The 13784-nt window shown below is 44.1% G+C and overlaps 1 protein-coding gene across 1 annotated transcript in view; it reads left to right on the forward strand.

Annotated features, from left to right (window-relative positions):
* The window catches only part of SERPINI2 (serpin family I member 2), a 45370-nt gene extending 31794 nt beyond the window's left edge, over positions 1-13576 (forward strand). Inside the window, exons 7-8 of the mRNA XM_044434404.1 lie at positions 267-356; positions 13500-13576. Of these exons, the coding sequence (XP_044290339.1) occupies positions 267-356; positions 13500-13576 (167 nt within the window). The remainder of the gene's footprint in view (positions 1-266; positions 357-13499) is intronic.
* Positions 13577-13784: the final 208 nt, after the last annotated feature.

A 13784-nucleotide genomic window follows, 5' to 3' on the forward strand; every position in this document is an offset into this window, starting at 1 on the left:
GCCTAGCTACCAGTTCCATCCATTAAACTGCTTTATACCTTGTGAGACCTTGTCAGATCATGAGCCCATCCAGTCTAGTGCTGTCTTCTCTGCTTGCTGGTGTCTCTCAAACAGCTCAGGGATCTTTCCTGTCACCTGCTATTTTCACTGAAGATCCTACAGCCTGGACCTGGGAGAACTTCTCTGTGTAATACCACTCAGCTATCCCTCCTCCCTCCTTGCTCACAGTGATGGTGTTTCTTTGTTTGCCTGACTATATCTTGCAGGTATGCATGTTGCGGTCATCATGAGCATGTCCCACCGCCAGTTTGTGGCTAACCGACCATTCTTATTTCTCCTGAAGCATAACTCAACAGGTGAGTAGAGAAGCAATGTATCTGTTGATAGAGGCAATGAATGGATTAGCAGATCTTTCAGAAATGTTCAGTGTTCCTATTCTGATTGAAGTCATTTTTGGATCGCTTATGGGACCAGCACTTGGAGAGAGAGCAGCCACAGAGCAGAGGGGTCAGCTCACGAAGGCTGAAAATCCAGGCTCATAAGGACAAGCAGCATCCCCAACAGTGGTGTCGCCAAGCGAGTTGCACTGCAAACCCCCATAATACACTTTTATGTAGGGAAGGGCTAATGCAAAGGATCCTGCAGCACCTCTTCAATTCCTCAGCTGAGGAAAGTGTGCCAGTGTTTTTGGTCCATGCATTGCAGCACAAGCTCAGAAATGCATTCAGTTTCCAGTGGAGGAAAGATGATCCAAAGGAGCAACAGCATCCCTAGTGCAGGAAGCCCTATGCATGAGCAATGGAGCACACAGTAGTTCCTCCTCAGATGTCCACACAACACAGTCCCTGGGGGAGGGGGAGAGTGGGAACAGAGGCGCAGCCCTACCACTGGCTTATGCATGAGTAATATGGGCATATGACCACCACAAGAGGTGGGAGGGGTGTACAGTGATTAATCCTTTATGAGATGGACTTCTCCCATGCCTCTCTACTGTAGAAGTGCAGCCATCTGGAGTGCACTGACTTATCAGCTTAGGTTTTTATTTTCTTAAACAGTTGGCAATGTTAATTTCTGAGCACTGCAAATCTTCCCCTGAGAGAGGCAGTTGGCTCAGATGGCTTGGAAAGTAATGGGTTTTTACAAAGAGCTGAGACATGCTATTCCACAGGTGGAAGCCTTCATAATCGGATTAATCCAGATCAGTTGGTAGACTAAACAATTTTGTGGGGGTTTTTAGTTGACTTTCAATATGGCAAGAGCTCATTAGCCCACAAAATCCAAACCACTCTTCTCCCACTGGGCAAAGGTTGCCAAGAAAGAGGATAGAGAAGTTTCCCAAGCCCTCTCTTTCTGGATCATTCAGTCTGCTAACTTCGGCTAACAGCTGGCTGAAAAAACCCTCAGGGCAGTTTCACACATTCTGCAGTTATGTCCCCAATGCATCACCAGCTGCACACTCGACAGAGAACTGCAGCCAGTTACTTGACCCGTGTGACAGGAATGTCTGCAGCATCCATACTTTACAATAGGCCTATTCGTGCATTTTGCTATGTGGGAGTCCCGTCATGTGGGTGGGGGAGAGTGAAGATGTGCTAATGAGTCCATCCTCTCTATGACATCTCCACTTCACTCCACGTGCTTGAAGGGTGAAAGTCTGCAGCAGGGAGCTCCTGGACCCATGTAGGTCCCCTGCTCGATTTTGAACCTGGGTCCTACAGGATTCTATATTGCACAGGAAAACTATGTTCCTTATTTTGCTCTTTTAAACCATGATGTAAACTGAAATTCAGTTATCCTCCAAAATTTGCACTTTTCTGAAATTTGCAAAGGAGCTGTCCAGTTTAAAACCTGCATACAAAATCCACATATTACAGGAAATAACATTCAAGTTTCCATTGAATCAGAAAGAACAATGGCAAATATGTATATTAGGCAACACTGCATGCAAAAGTGCATGCATTTGGAGAAAAGTTCACAAAAAGGATAATGAATTTTCATACAAACATGTTTTGTTTTTAAATGTCAACATTTAGGATGAACCAGATCCAAAACCAGAGAAATTTTTGAAGTTTGAGGTGAACTGAACATATCTGGGAAATAAAAGAGAGAGAAATCAGACCTGGCAAGTTTGTCCATCCCTAGCAAAAGGGGCCACAGGGCAGTTCTCATGGATGTGACCAGGTAGTGGGGGCATCAAGCTGTGGCCTGTGCTCCCTTCTGCCATGATTGGAAAGGGATGCACAGGGCTATTGTTAGGTCTACATGCAAAATCTGGGGATCCCCTTATGGAGACAATTTACTCAGACAACCCTTCTGCTTCAACAAATAATTCCATAGTGATTACTCCAGGCAGGAAACAACTACTTCAGTGTCTGCAACTTGTAAGTAAACACGAACCCTGAATTAGTGTTTTATGATGTTGGCCAAGAATCAAAGTATCTAAATTAACCTGCTGCTTTAAATTGAGGATTAGGATAAGTGACGGTTTGTTTTGAGTGAAGAATATTGGTTACACTGAAGAAGAGGAATTAGTGTTGTTTTTAACAATTAGGATGCTCTGAGAATTCCAGGAGGGTGAAAATCAAACAGATTCAGCTCCCCTACCCCCCACCCCAGGATTTTGTCCATTTCCTTCTGTTGGTATCAGCTGGGGTTGTACTGAGCTGAGGCAGCTTGTGGACTTCATTTTTTGCACAATTTAAAAAAATGGTCTTGACATTTGTGCAAATGGTGTTTTTCCTTCTCCTTCTTTGTGCATCTTAGGAAGCTATGCACACCTGGCCTTGTGAATATTGTGAGAAGCTTCCCCTGACAAAGAGTACGCAAAATTATGAGAGCAGTATAAAACAAGGCCACAAAGAGATTGCAGATCAATAACGTGTTTCTTGGTCTCTCCCAAGAGCTGTCAAAAGATGAGCTGTCAACAGATTTGTCAGCCCTCAGAGGAAAATAAGCAACAAATTAATGTATTTGTTGCTTTCTTGAAATCAATGCTCCTGACCAATGCCTGCTGTACTTCCATAGGAGGCACTTCCCATAGGAAGTGCAAAGGAGGAATTTCATTTCGGACCCCTGTAAATATTCAAGTGTGTATTTGTGAAAGATCTCTTTTAAATGCAATTTGTGCAAATTAACATTTGCACACATTTCATAAGCACTTTTAAAAAGTGCCTGAAATACTGAAATCGGTTCCCTGTTTACCCCTTCCTCTGTTGTCTCCTTCGCATCTGTTTTTAGATGGTAATCCAGTTGAAGCAGAGACTTATCTTCTCCTTCTTTGTAAAGTCACTTGTACATTGATGGAAACATTATTATTATCTTGTCCCATGAATACTGTAATGCAATATGTTTTACACACTGGACATGTTACACCCTGTGTTAAGGGCTTTCACTGGCCTGTGGGAGTATCCATCACTCTCCCTGTACCCAAGGATATCCCTGAAAGCAACATCACGTCATTAGGTAGCATTGTTTCCATGGGGCATTATGTCCTAAATTACAAAAGGGGCTCTGGCTGGGTTATCACAGGCAACCAAGATGCCACTTCAAGTGGTAGCAAAGCTCTTGTTCCCCCCAAACAGATAAGACAAATGCCTTGGTTATTTAAACTTCAATCCCTACCTCTGAATTAGCCAGTCACTGATCTTTGCTGTTGTTATGTGCTGTCACATTGTCTCCGACTTATGGCAACCCCATGGATGAATGCTTTCCAAAATATCCTACCCTTGCCAGCCCTGCCGGGCTTTTGTAAATTCAAGGCTGCTGCTTTGTTTATACAGATGGTACATTCCATATTTGATCTTCCTTTTCTTCTTATCTTCTCCAGGGAGTCGTGCCTTTGTATGATATACCTGAAGTATAATAGCCTCACTTTTGTTGATGTTGCTTCTAGGGAAAGCTCTGGCTTGATTCCTCTCCTTTATCTTTCTCTTGGTCCAGGCTATTTGCAAAGCAATCCTCCAACACCCATCATCTTCCTGTCAGTTTTCCTCATTTTCCAGGTTTATTGGATTTATATCCTGCCATTTTCTTTTTTAAAGAACTCAAAGCAGCTTCCATAATTCTCCTCCTCCTGCTCCCAATTTTACCCTCCTAACCAGAACCCTGTGAGGTAGGTCAGACTGATAGTCTGCAACTGGCCCAAAGTCACCCACTTGGCTCGATGGGGACTAGAACCCAGACCTCCTGAGTCCCAGACCTGTGTGCTTAATCACGACACCACGCAGGCTTTTAGTTTTCACACCCATACTGATAATCACTGATAATTCACTGATAAACCTCAATTGTCCATTATTCCCTCCTCCACTTTCTTGGGGTACAAAAAGTCCTGTGAAAATACTGGTGGATGGGAGCCAATATTCAGTCTGGGCTCACCTATTCAGGGTGGAATCCTGTGCTTGTTTGGAGAAATGCCAGGAAACTGTAGGCCTCTGCTCTCCCTAAACAGGAATTGGATTGACCCAGGTACATACCATGGGGAATTGGATTGACTGAAGCTACCTTGACCCAGGTACAGATCATAGGGAATTTCTGCCTGGCTGTGGATTTCTGTGGTATATACCCCACTTCCCATGTGTGTGTGGATATATGTGTAAGACTTCCACACTTATCATACAAGGAGAACAGAAAATGACTTCTAAACATAAACTGGAACTGACTGTTACTGGCTTGTTAGCTGTAGGAGAAAATAGGGCAGGAAATTCTTCCCCCTTCCCTTTTTATTGGCTCCATAACATTTCACAACTAGTACTTAGTGGAGGGAAAATCTGCATTACAGTTTTATGTTTTTTGCTAAAATCAAACTGCCCAAAGTAACCTGCTGCTTTAAATTGAAGACTAGAGATGAGTGGCAGCTCATTTTCAGGAAATAATGGTGACAGCAATAAAGAAAGGAAATTACTGTTATTTTAAGCAATTACACAATCAGTATTTTTGTTACAGTAGCTCCTACACTGAATTACTGATAATATGTCATAATGGTAGACAAGCTTTATTAAAGCTGATGATAACCTTAAAGCAACATAACTGGAGCCTTAGGAATTAAGTGTGTGTCTATATCCTAAATGTTTGTGGAAAACTGATATGTATATGCAGTTCTTTCTTCCAAACTACCATGGTTTGAGAGTGTGGATGGACCCAAATTTATGTTTGCCTGCCCAAAATTGTCTTTTAAATCTATTTGCATTGGCTACAATGATGCAAACTGCATCTTCTAAGTTATTCAGAATGTGATAGGTGGGAGCACGATCCTCCCCATATATTTGACCAACACATGAAGGAGTCACAGGACCTGGTGAGCTAGCCCTTCCCCTACTGTCAATGCAGCCATGTGTTCAGAGGGGCAGAAGAAACAGCCTGGAATGTACCAACAGAAAGTATCTCTGTGGAAGGGGGAATCTCTGATTAGCCAGGAATGTCAAGTTATCAGAGCCCTCTATAGAAAAATATCAGCATGCCCAAAGGACCACTTTACTCAACCTCTCACCCACCAACTATGAAAAATATGCAAATGTGTTTGTGGGTCATTTTACTAACCCAAGCCATCTTCTAATGACTCTGGGGAAGGTAAAATACTCCACAAGCTCACTTACCTCTGCGGTGTTATAAGAGTCTGCTTTCCAACTCAGAACAACAGAAAAATTAGAAAAATATGATACACTGGCATGAGAGATCTTTAGCCCAAACTGAGAGTCTGAGGCTGGCCCAGTGTCACCCAGTGAGCTCCATTCTGGGGGGGGCTAGAACCCTGAGTTCCTGGGTCTCCAGTCCAGTACTGTAAGCACCATCCCACACAGACTGTCCATATTGCCTCTTGCTACATTAGTAAAATGGGTGCATTGCAAGCAAAAAACATGGAGGAGGGAGAAGGCTGGAGAATTCCTACATGGAGTCCATATCCTTGGTCTGGATCCCACACACTTAGGGTGTGCATGCACACACGTCCACACATACATACACACAATGCTGTCTGCTGTTGCTACCCTGTAGCGAGTCCCAGTACCCACTTGGGCTGGCAGGTCTTCTTTTTGTCTGGTCAGAAAGGAAGAACAGCGTGACCTACAAGGACCCTTCCAAGCCTGAAGTCCTTCTTTAAAATGTATATAAATTAAGGGTGGGCAATGCATGAAAAATAGCCTTTGGTAGATGTAACTGCAGCAAATGTCTGCACAGATTTCTGTGTGGGTGAGGAGGAGGAAAGCCACAACACTTCTGCACTGAAGCAAACTGAAGTGTCCCTTGGCAACTGCTGGGAGTCATGGAAAAGTCCTGTCACCTGAGGCAAAGTAAACAGCTGCTGATAATAAAGGCGAATTCCTCAAGAAATGTGTGCACAGCAGTCCCCCAGGTTCGCTCTGGGGATAGCTCTGAGCTGCCCATAAATAAAGCATGGCTTGCAGCGGGTAGGCTGGGGTGGCAGAAAGCAAATACTGTGCGTCAGCTAATTATGCCCCAAATTTTCCTGCAAAACTTGGAAGGCATGGGCCTTAATGGAGAGGTGGTACTGATTCATCTTTGGTATATCTGAGAGGGATGGATACTGTAGATTTTTAAAAAACCAGACAAAATTTGAAAACCGCAGGACTGGCAGTCAGGTAATCCAAACCTAATTTTAGGTCACTGGACATCAAACAGGGCTGCTGAATAGCATACACATGGAAGGACTGTGAACAGCCATTGCTTATATTGCAATGGCCACAGAACTAGCTGTGTTACAGTTCCCTCTGCCTGTCATGGTCTAAGCCACTGACCTCTTCTCCTCAGAAGACGAGGCTTCGGAAAGCACTGAACCAGGGAGGGCTTGGCTGCAGAAGGGCATGGCAGCATTTCCACCTCCTTATGGCCTGGTTCTCCAAGAAAGCCCTGGCCATTCTGTGTCTGGAGGAAACTGCATTGCCATCCTTGGATTGTGAGGGCTCCTGTCATGCCCAAGTGACTTCCATGTCATCACAGCCTCAGCCTGTTGAGGCAAATCAGGTGCCTTTAAGGGAGAAGGCCTCAGTCAATAGGATGAAGCAAGCTAGGGGCTAACCCATCTAACAAAACCATAGCCGTTCTTTAGCCTCAGTCATAATCCTCTGTTTGTTGGCACAACGCACAGGCAAACTTGTCTGGCTTCCAGCTTGACTTGGAGCTCTCTGCAATGCAGTTGCCTTCTTCTGCCTGCTTTTCTGGGAGACCTGTATCCCATCTTGGTCAAAATCCAGCTGAACCTCGCTTGCTCCTGGTTGTTGGTGTGAACCAAACCCTGTATTGGTTACTCTGCTGTCCAAATCTCAGTAGACTCTTGGAATGTCGGGTTTCACTAGCTGTCTCCAAACAAACACCCAATGGCTCAGAAAAGCAGTCCATTCCTTTGATAAAACAGAATCCAATCCATACAAATATGTGCCATAATAAGTTTGGTTAGTGTCTTAGGTGGCACAATACTCTATTGTGAGTTTTTCTTTTCATTCAGAGTATGGCAGCTCTCTGGTAGACAAGCAGAGAGCAATCCACTTGAAGCAGAAAAGAAGATGACAGTAATAACACCACCTCCACTGTTTGAAATTCTCGTAGCAAGCTCCTTGGCAATCTGGGAGAAGACATTTTTATTTCAGAGTGAGGAGGTCTGTAAATATATTCCCATGTGTAAGGAAAAAAATAATGTCCAGAGATTATTCGCAGGGGTATCTTTTAAGCGGTACCATCAACCGTAGTGCTGGTAAGGCTCCTGGGGATGTACAGAACTCCATTTACTAGAGAACCTTAACTGTCTTTGATAGATAAATTTTTGAACATATACACAGGACAAAGGCCAGTAGCAGGGTTGCTGCTTGCTTTCATTTGTTCATTCGTTCATTCATTGTGCTGCTGCACTTTGAGCAGGATAATGACACAGAGGAAGAAAAAGCACTACTCATTTAATCCTAGTGCCAGGAAAGACTTCACTTAAACTTGCCAGCTGGCTGATAATGCATGCATCCATTCAGTATTTTTGCTTCTGGTTTTTGTAATTGTTTTGTTTGTTTGCTTTTGTCTTAGTAAGCCAGATATTGTGTTCTCAGAAATTGATTTATGGGCTCCTCATCCACCAGATCTCTCTCCCAGGTGAATCTAAGTGTGCCTGGTTCCACTACTTGACCCAATGGGCTCCTGCCCCAGGCCTGCCCATCATCCACCCAAAGAATCCGCTCCTTCAGCAGTATATTTTAAAATATACCACCCTTTCACTTCTGTTTATTTATCAATTATATTTATATCCTGCCTTTTTTCCTTAGCATATTACATTTCTATACCACCCATAGTCAAAGTCCTCTGTGTGGTTCACAACATTTAAGTCACGCAGAGCTGATCCTGCCTGCTTAGCTTCCAAGATTAGGCAGGATCAGGCACTTCAGGCTGTATGGAAGCATCTCCTCCTCCTCTCAGTCTCATGCTCACATCCACAACCCTGTGAGGTAGCTTGGGCCCAAGGTCACCTAGTTAGCTCCATGCCTAAGTGGGAACTACAACCTGGATCTCCAGAATCCCAGTCCAGCATTTTTAACCATTACACCACATGGGTGCTCTTTATACTATTAGAGGTGTAAGAGTGGATCCAGTGTTTGCTTCGCTTTGCTTTTTGCATGGTTGACTATCATTTTCAGTGTTGAGGTCTTGTTCTCTGCATGCTTAACCCCACATCCAACCACCCTAAAAATATTCACAAATCTGTTTGTGGATCATTTAACTAACCCAAGACTCCTGGGAAGGTAAAATGCGCCACAAACTCAAGTGTACCTGTGGTGTTACAAGAAGTCATTGTTCAACTCAGAACAGCAGAAAAGGTGTTCCAAAGTGTCATGGTAAATCTTTAGCCCAAACATTGCTCTTATTAAAAACTAATGCTTTTTGCTTGTGTTGGGTGCTTCTGTAACCATATAAGACACCTGTCTCTGGTGACATAGCTCTTTCTCCAGTGCTCTGGTGCTGTCATGCATGGGTCTGCCTGTGCAGCTGGGTCTGGTGGTGCTGTGCCACCATTTAACATTTCCCACAATGCCCCGGAGAAACATGGTGTTACCCCAGGGCACTCTGGGAATTCAAGTAGTCAGTCCATCAAACCCAGCCACATGGAATATGCTGCTGCTGCTGCCACCACCCACTGCCAGGGCTAGGTCCCTGTTGGACATCCGTGGACCTTTAAGGCAGGAGCCCAATGACACACTGAGGTCCACCAGGAGGCAAGATAAGGAGGGTTCTTCTCAAAGAAGGAATTGGTCCTGCTGGGGATGGGGATAGGGCATTCTTCTGTACATCGCGCACATGTCTGCTGTACATCCTGAGCCTGTTCCCATGACAAGAGGGTGGTTCACAAGACGTGGGGGCTACTTAACATCTCCCACACATGCTGCCTGCAAGTCACTTGCCTTCTCTAATTACTGTTGCCAGGCCTGGGTTGTCATGACAGCCAGACCCAGTGAGGGCAGCTCGTGGAGATGGTGGACAAGCCACCTAACCAATTCAGCCACCCCCCACCCTCCCCACCCCGCCTTGCTAGGGTAGGATGCCATGGCAACCTCTGCCTGGTGAGGATAATCAGAAGAGTGAGCTGGCAGGTGATGGACGTTTGCACAGTGGTTCAAGAGCCGCTCTGGCTTCTGAACCATTCCCATGTTATGCTGACCTGATCACTGAGAACAGGCCCTAGGGACTAAGGGACATTAATATCTCTGCAAAGAGCAAAAAATGGCGCCTGCACATTCCTAGTACAACAGAATCTATCTTAACAAGACTGTTCGCTGAAATCTCCTGTGAGAATTCTCAGGCTGTTTTGAAATGAGGCTTTAATTTGCTTCTGGTCCTATGTACATTCCCTGAGTTAACCTGTAGCTGAAGTGAATTGGAACGTGAAACCTGGAGCCCCAGAGTAAATCAGGAGAATTCAAGGAGCCCTAAGTGATAAAGGAATTATTACTGCACAATCTTTGAGCTAGATGGTATTGTTTCCTATGTTTTAGGATATATTTTTTTTACTCTACAGTGAGAGAGAATGCATTATCTTTCTGAAGGATGTCACTGCAATGTCAGTTACTCCAGAATGTTCCTGGATATAGTTAGCTTAAGTTCCAAGAAAAGTTAGAGACAAATTAAAAAAGAAAAATTTCATTATCTTACACTATAATTTCTAGCATGCTTGATCAGAAGTAACTGGTTGACTGCAGGCTAAACATGAGTCAGCAGTGTGATGCGGTGGTCAAGAGGGCGAACGCCACCCTTGGTTGCATAGTCAGAAGTGTGGCTTCTAGATCAAGAGAGGTATTACTACCACTCTATACAACTCTGGTGCACCCACAACTGGAGTATTGTGCTCAGTTTTGGGCCCCTCATTACAGAAAGGCTATAGCCAGGTTAGAGTCAGAGCAGAGTAGGACCACAAGGTTGGTGGCCGGTTTGCAGGGGATGGGGTATGAGGTGAGACTGAGGGAACGGGGTCTCTTCAGCCTGGAGAAGAGGAGAGGGGATATGTTGGTGACATACAGGTATGTGAGGGGATGTCACATGGAGATGGGTAAAGACCTGTTCTCTCCTGCAAAGGAAGGCATGACGTGCTCCAACAGAGCAAAGCTCAGGGAACCAAGGTTCCATTTGGATGCCAGGAAGCATTTCCTGACAGTTTGGACCCTGAGGGTGTGGAATGGGCTTCCACGAGAGGTCATTGAGGCCCCATCGGTGCGGGTGTTCAAGGATAGGCTGGTCATGCACATGGTAGGCATGTCGTGAGCAGAGCCGACTGGTGCCGGAGGTCAGACTAAATGGCCCGGGAGACCCCTTCTGACTCACTCTGTTTCTATGTTTTCTATGTTTCTAAGTTCATGTTATTCTATAAGGCTTACTCCATGCAAGTGTGCATAGAGTTACAGCCTTACTTTACTCTTTGGGACAATACAAATTTAGTTGGGAGTAAGGGATGCAGGTGCTGCAGTGGTTTAAACCACTGTGTTGCTGGGCTGGTTGATCGAAAGGTTGCCAGTTCGAATTTGCACAACGGGGTGAGTTCCCATTACTCCATCTCAGCTCCTGCCAACCTTGCAGTTCGAAAGCATGCAAATGCAAGTAGATAAAAAGGTACCACTTCGGTGGGAAGGTAACAGCATTCTGTGCACTTCGGTGTTTAGTCATGCCGGCCCCATGACCACAGAGACTGTCTCCAGATAAATGCTGGCTCCCTTGGCTAGGAAACGGAGATGAGCACTGCCCCCTAGAGTCAGGAATGACTGGACTTAGTGTCAAGGGGAAACCTTTGCCTTTATCTTATGTTCCATTAAAATTGATGGATTTATTTTGGGTAGATCCATAGGACATTACACTGCAAATACAAAAGGTTGCCATTTGCCTTGATCAACATTCTAGTCAAACTGGTATTTTAGAGCAGATTCCTCTTTGTTGTTCACTGTTTTATTTATTATGCTGTATTAAAGGCCCTGAGTCTCAGTGCGTGCAATCTTAATGTGATGATGAGCTTAATCATGCTAATTTGCCCATAGGTACCATTAGATTCTGCTGGATTCGCTTCTAAGAAACTTGTGTCAGATTTGTTTATAAATGTGTATATTATTGGTGCTTTACATTGGACAAGTTTGACCAGCCTCTGTGCCAAGAGAAATAAAAGAGGAGAGAAAAGAAATGGAGGCAGGAGATTATGAGGGAGAAATGCATGATGATTTCAGTAGGTTGGCTTACAATTTCACAACAGACCAAGGATGCTTGCATATGATTACTGCATGAAATCAGCAACATGGAGGCAGATCCAGAGTTAGGCACCTGCAATGGGACTGGCAGAAAGAACTTTCCTGCTCCCCTTCCTAGCCCTTCCACACCCCTGAAAATGTTCTATAGAGATTCAAGAGCTTAGGTGAAAGGGGTGTGATTGTGGAGAGGGGAGGAATCCCTGAAAATCAGGAGGTGACGCCTTCCATGAGTGGAGACCTTCCATCAATGGAAAGCAAGTCCTGGATCCAAAGCCTCGTGAGTTACCACCTGGGCTTTTTGGAAGAATCCAGAATGGAGTCAAAGGAGTTCAAATTTCTAAAAATCCACCCTACAGATTCTGCAGTGCCTTGGCTTTTCCCAAATTGCATAGATTCTGTCATTTGTAGCCCATTTTTGTTTTCCATAATGTGTGTGTGTGTGTGTGTGTGTGTGTGTGTGTATTCTATTAAAATTTTAAACTAATACTAAAAAAAAATCAAACATGACAAACATTAACATCAGATTCACTGGGTCAACCTCCTACTACATATTTTTTAACATTCTAATATCAAATTCCAGTTAGTTTATCATAGTTTGAAAAACATCTCTAAATTTATGCCAAGTCCCGTTTCTCCAGCCAATTATAAAAAGAGTACGAAGTTCGATAGAAATCAGTATCCTCTTTCTTCTTCAACGATAAAGTCAGTCTATCCATTTCTGCACAGTCCAAGATCTTTCTTAGAATCAATCCATCGGTGGGCAGCTCCTCACTTTTCCAATATTGAGCAAATGTTTTTCATAATGTTATACAAAATTAGTCCTAAAAACAAAGATAAAAATAATATAAAACAATCTCAATTTCCCCCCTAGGCTAAAACATGAAAATATGCATTTTTAGGGAATATGTATATTATGGAGGATTTACACACATTTTCTGGTGAATTTCTGAGGATTTACACACATTTTCACAAATGTTTGTGAAATCCAATGTTATTGGTGAGGAGAAAATGTGATGAAAACTATCTAACCATCTGTAAAATGGAGATGAAATGGATGTGATAATGTCCACACATCTCTATTACCTCCCTCTGTGAGCTAATGAAATGGACAGGAGCTCTGGGCAATTGATACTCAGTATTGGACTTATTGTGCATATAGCGAAGGCTATAGTTTGCCCGGTTGCAATCTATGGCTGTGAAACTTGGACCCTAAGGAAGGCTGAGCACTGAAGAATTGAGGCCTTTGAATTGTGGTGCTGGCAGAGACTCCTGCGAGTCCCTTGGACCGCAAGACAATCAAACCAGTCAGTCCTAGAGGAGATCAACCCTGACTGCTCTTTAGAAGGCCAGATCCTGAAGATGAAACTCAAATATTTTGGCTACCTAATGAGAAGGAAGGACTCCCTGGAGAAGAGCCCAATGCTGGGAACAATAGATGGCAAAAGAAGAAGAGGACGGCAGAGAATGAGGTGGCTAGATGGAGTCACTGGAGCAGTCAGTGTGAGCTTAAGTGGACTCCAGGGGATGGTGGAGGACAGGAAGGCCTGGAGGAATGCTGTCCATGGGGTTCCGATGGGTCGGATGCGACTTCGCAACTAACAACAACATTGGACTTATTACACACTGCCCCTTGGCCCTGTGGTCCTTGCTCAGCCTTCCATCTGACTGTGACCTCACTTGGGTGTTTGCACTGAGCCTGCAGAAGAAGTGCTCCACAACTGTCCATTACTCAGTACCATTGTTCTGAAACACCACATTCTAACCAACCTTTCTCTTTCTTATTCCTAGGGTCCATTGTATTTATGGGAAAGTTTGCAAATCCTGACAACCAGATGAAAAAGGGAAGAGATATGGAATCTCTGTAAGAATAATAAGGCTCACATTAATCTCAAATGGGCATGTGTTTGAGGGTGGTAGGAATGAAATTTGCTTTCTCTAATACAGCTGTCTGAGGAACTTTTTTTTCCCTGCCCAAGCATATAAAGGTTGTGAGGATTTCACAATAAACCATTTGTGTGCATCCTGGTTATTTTTTTCCCATGTGTAAATGATTTTGTGTGCACTGCACATAAA

Source organism: Varanus komodoensis, unplaced genomic scaffold (assembly GCF_004798865.1).
Source record: "Varanus komodoensis strain SLA01 unplaced genomic scaffold, ASM479886v1 scaffold28, whole genome shotgun sequence".
NCBI lineage: Eukaryota > Metazoa > Chordata > Lepidosauria > Squamata > Varanidae > Varanus > Varanus komodoensis.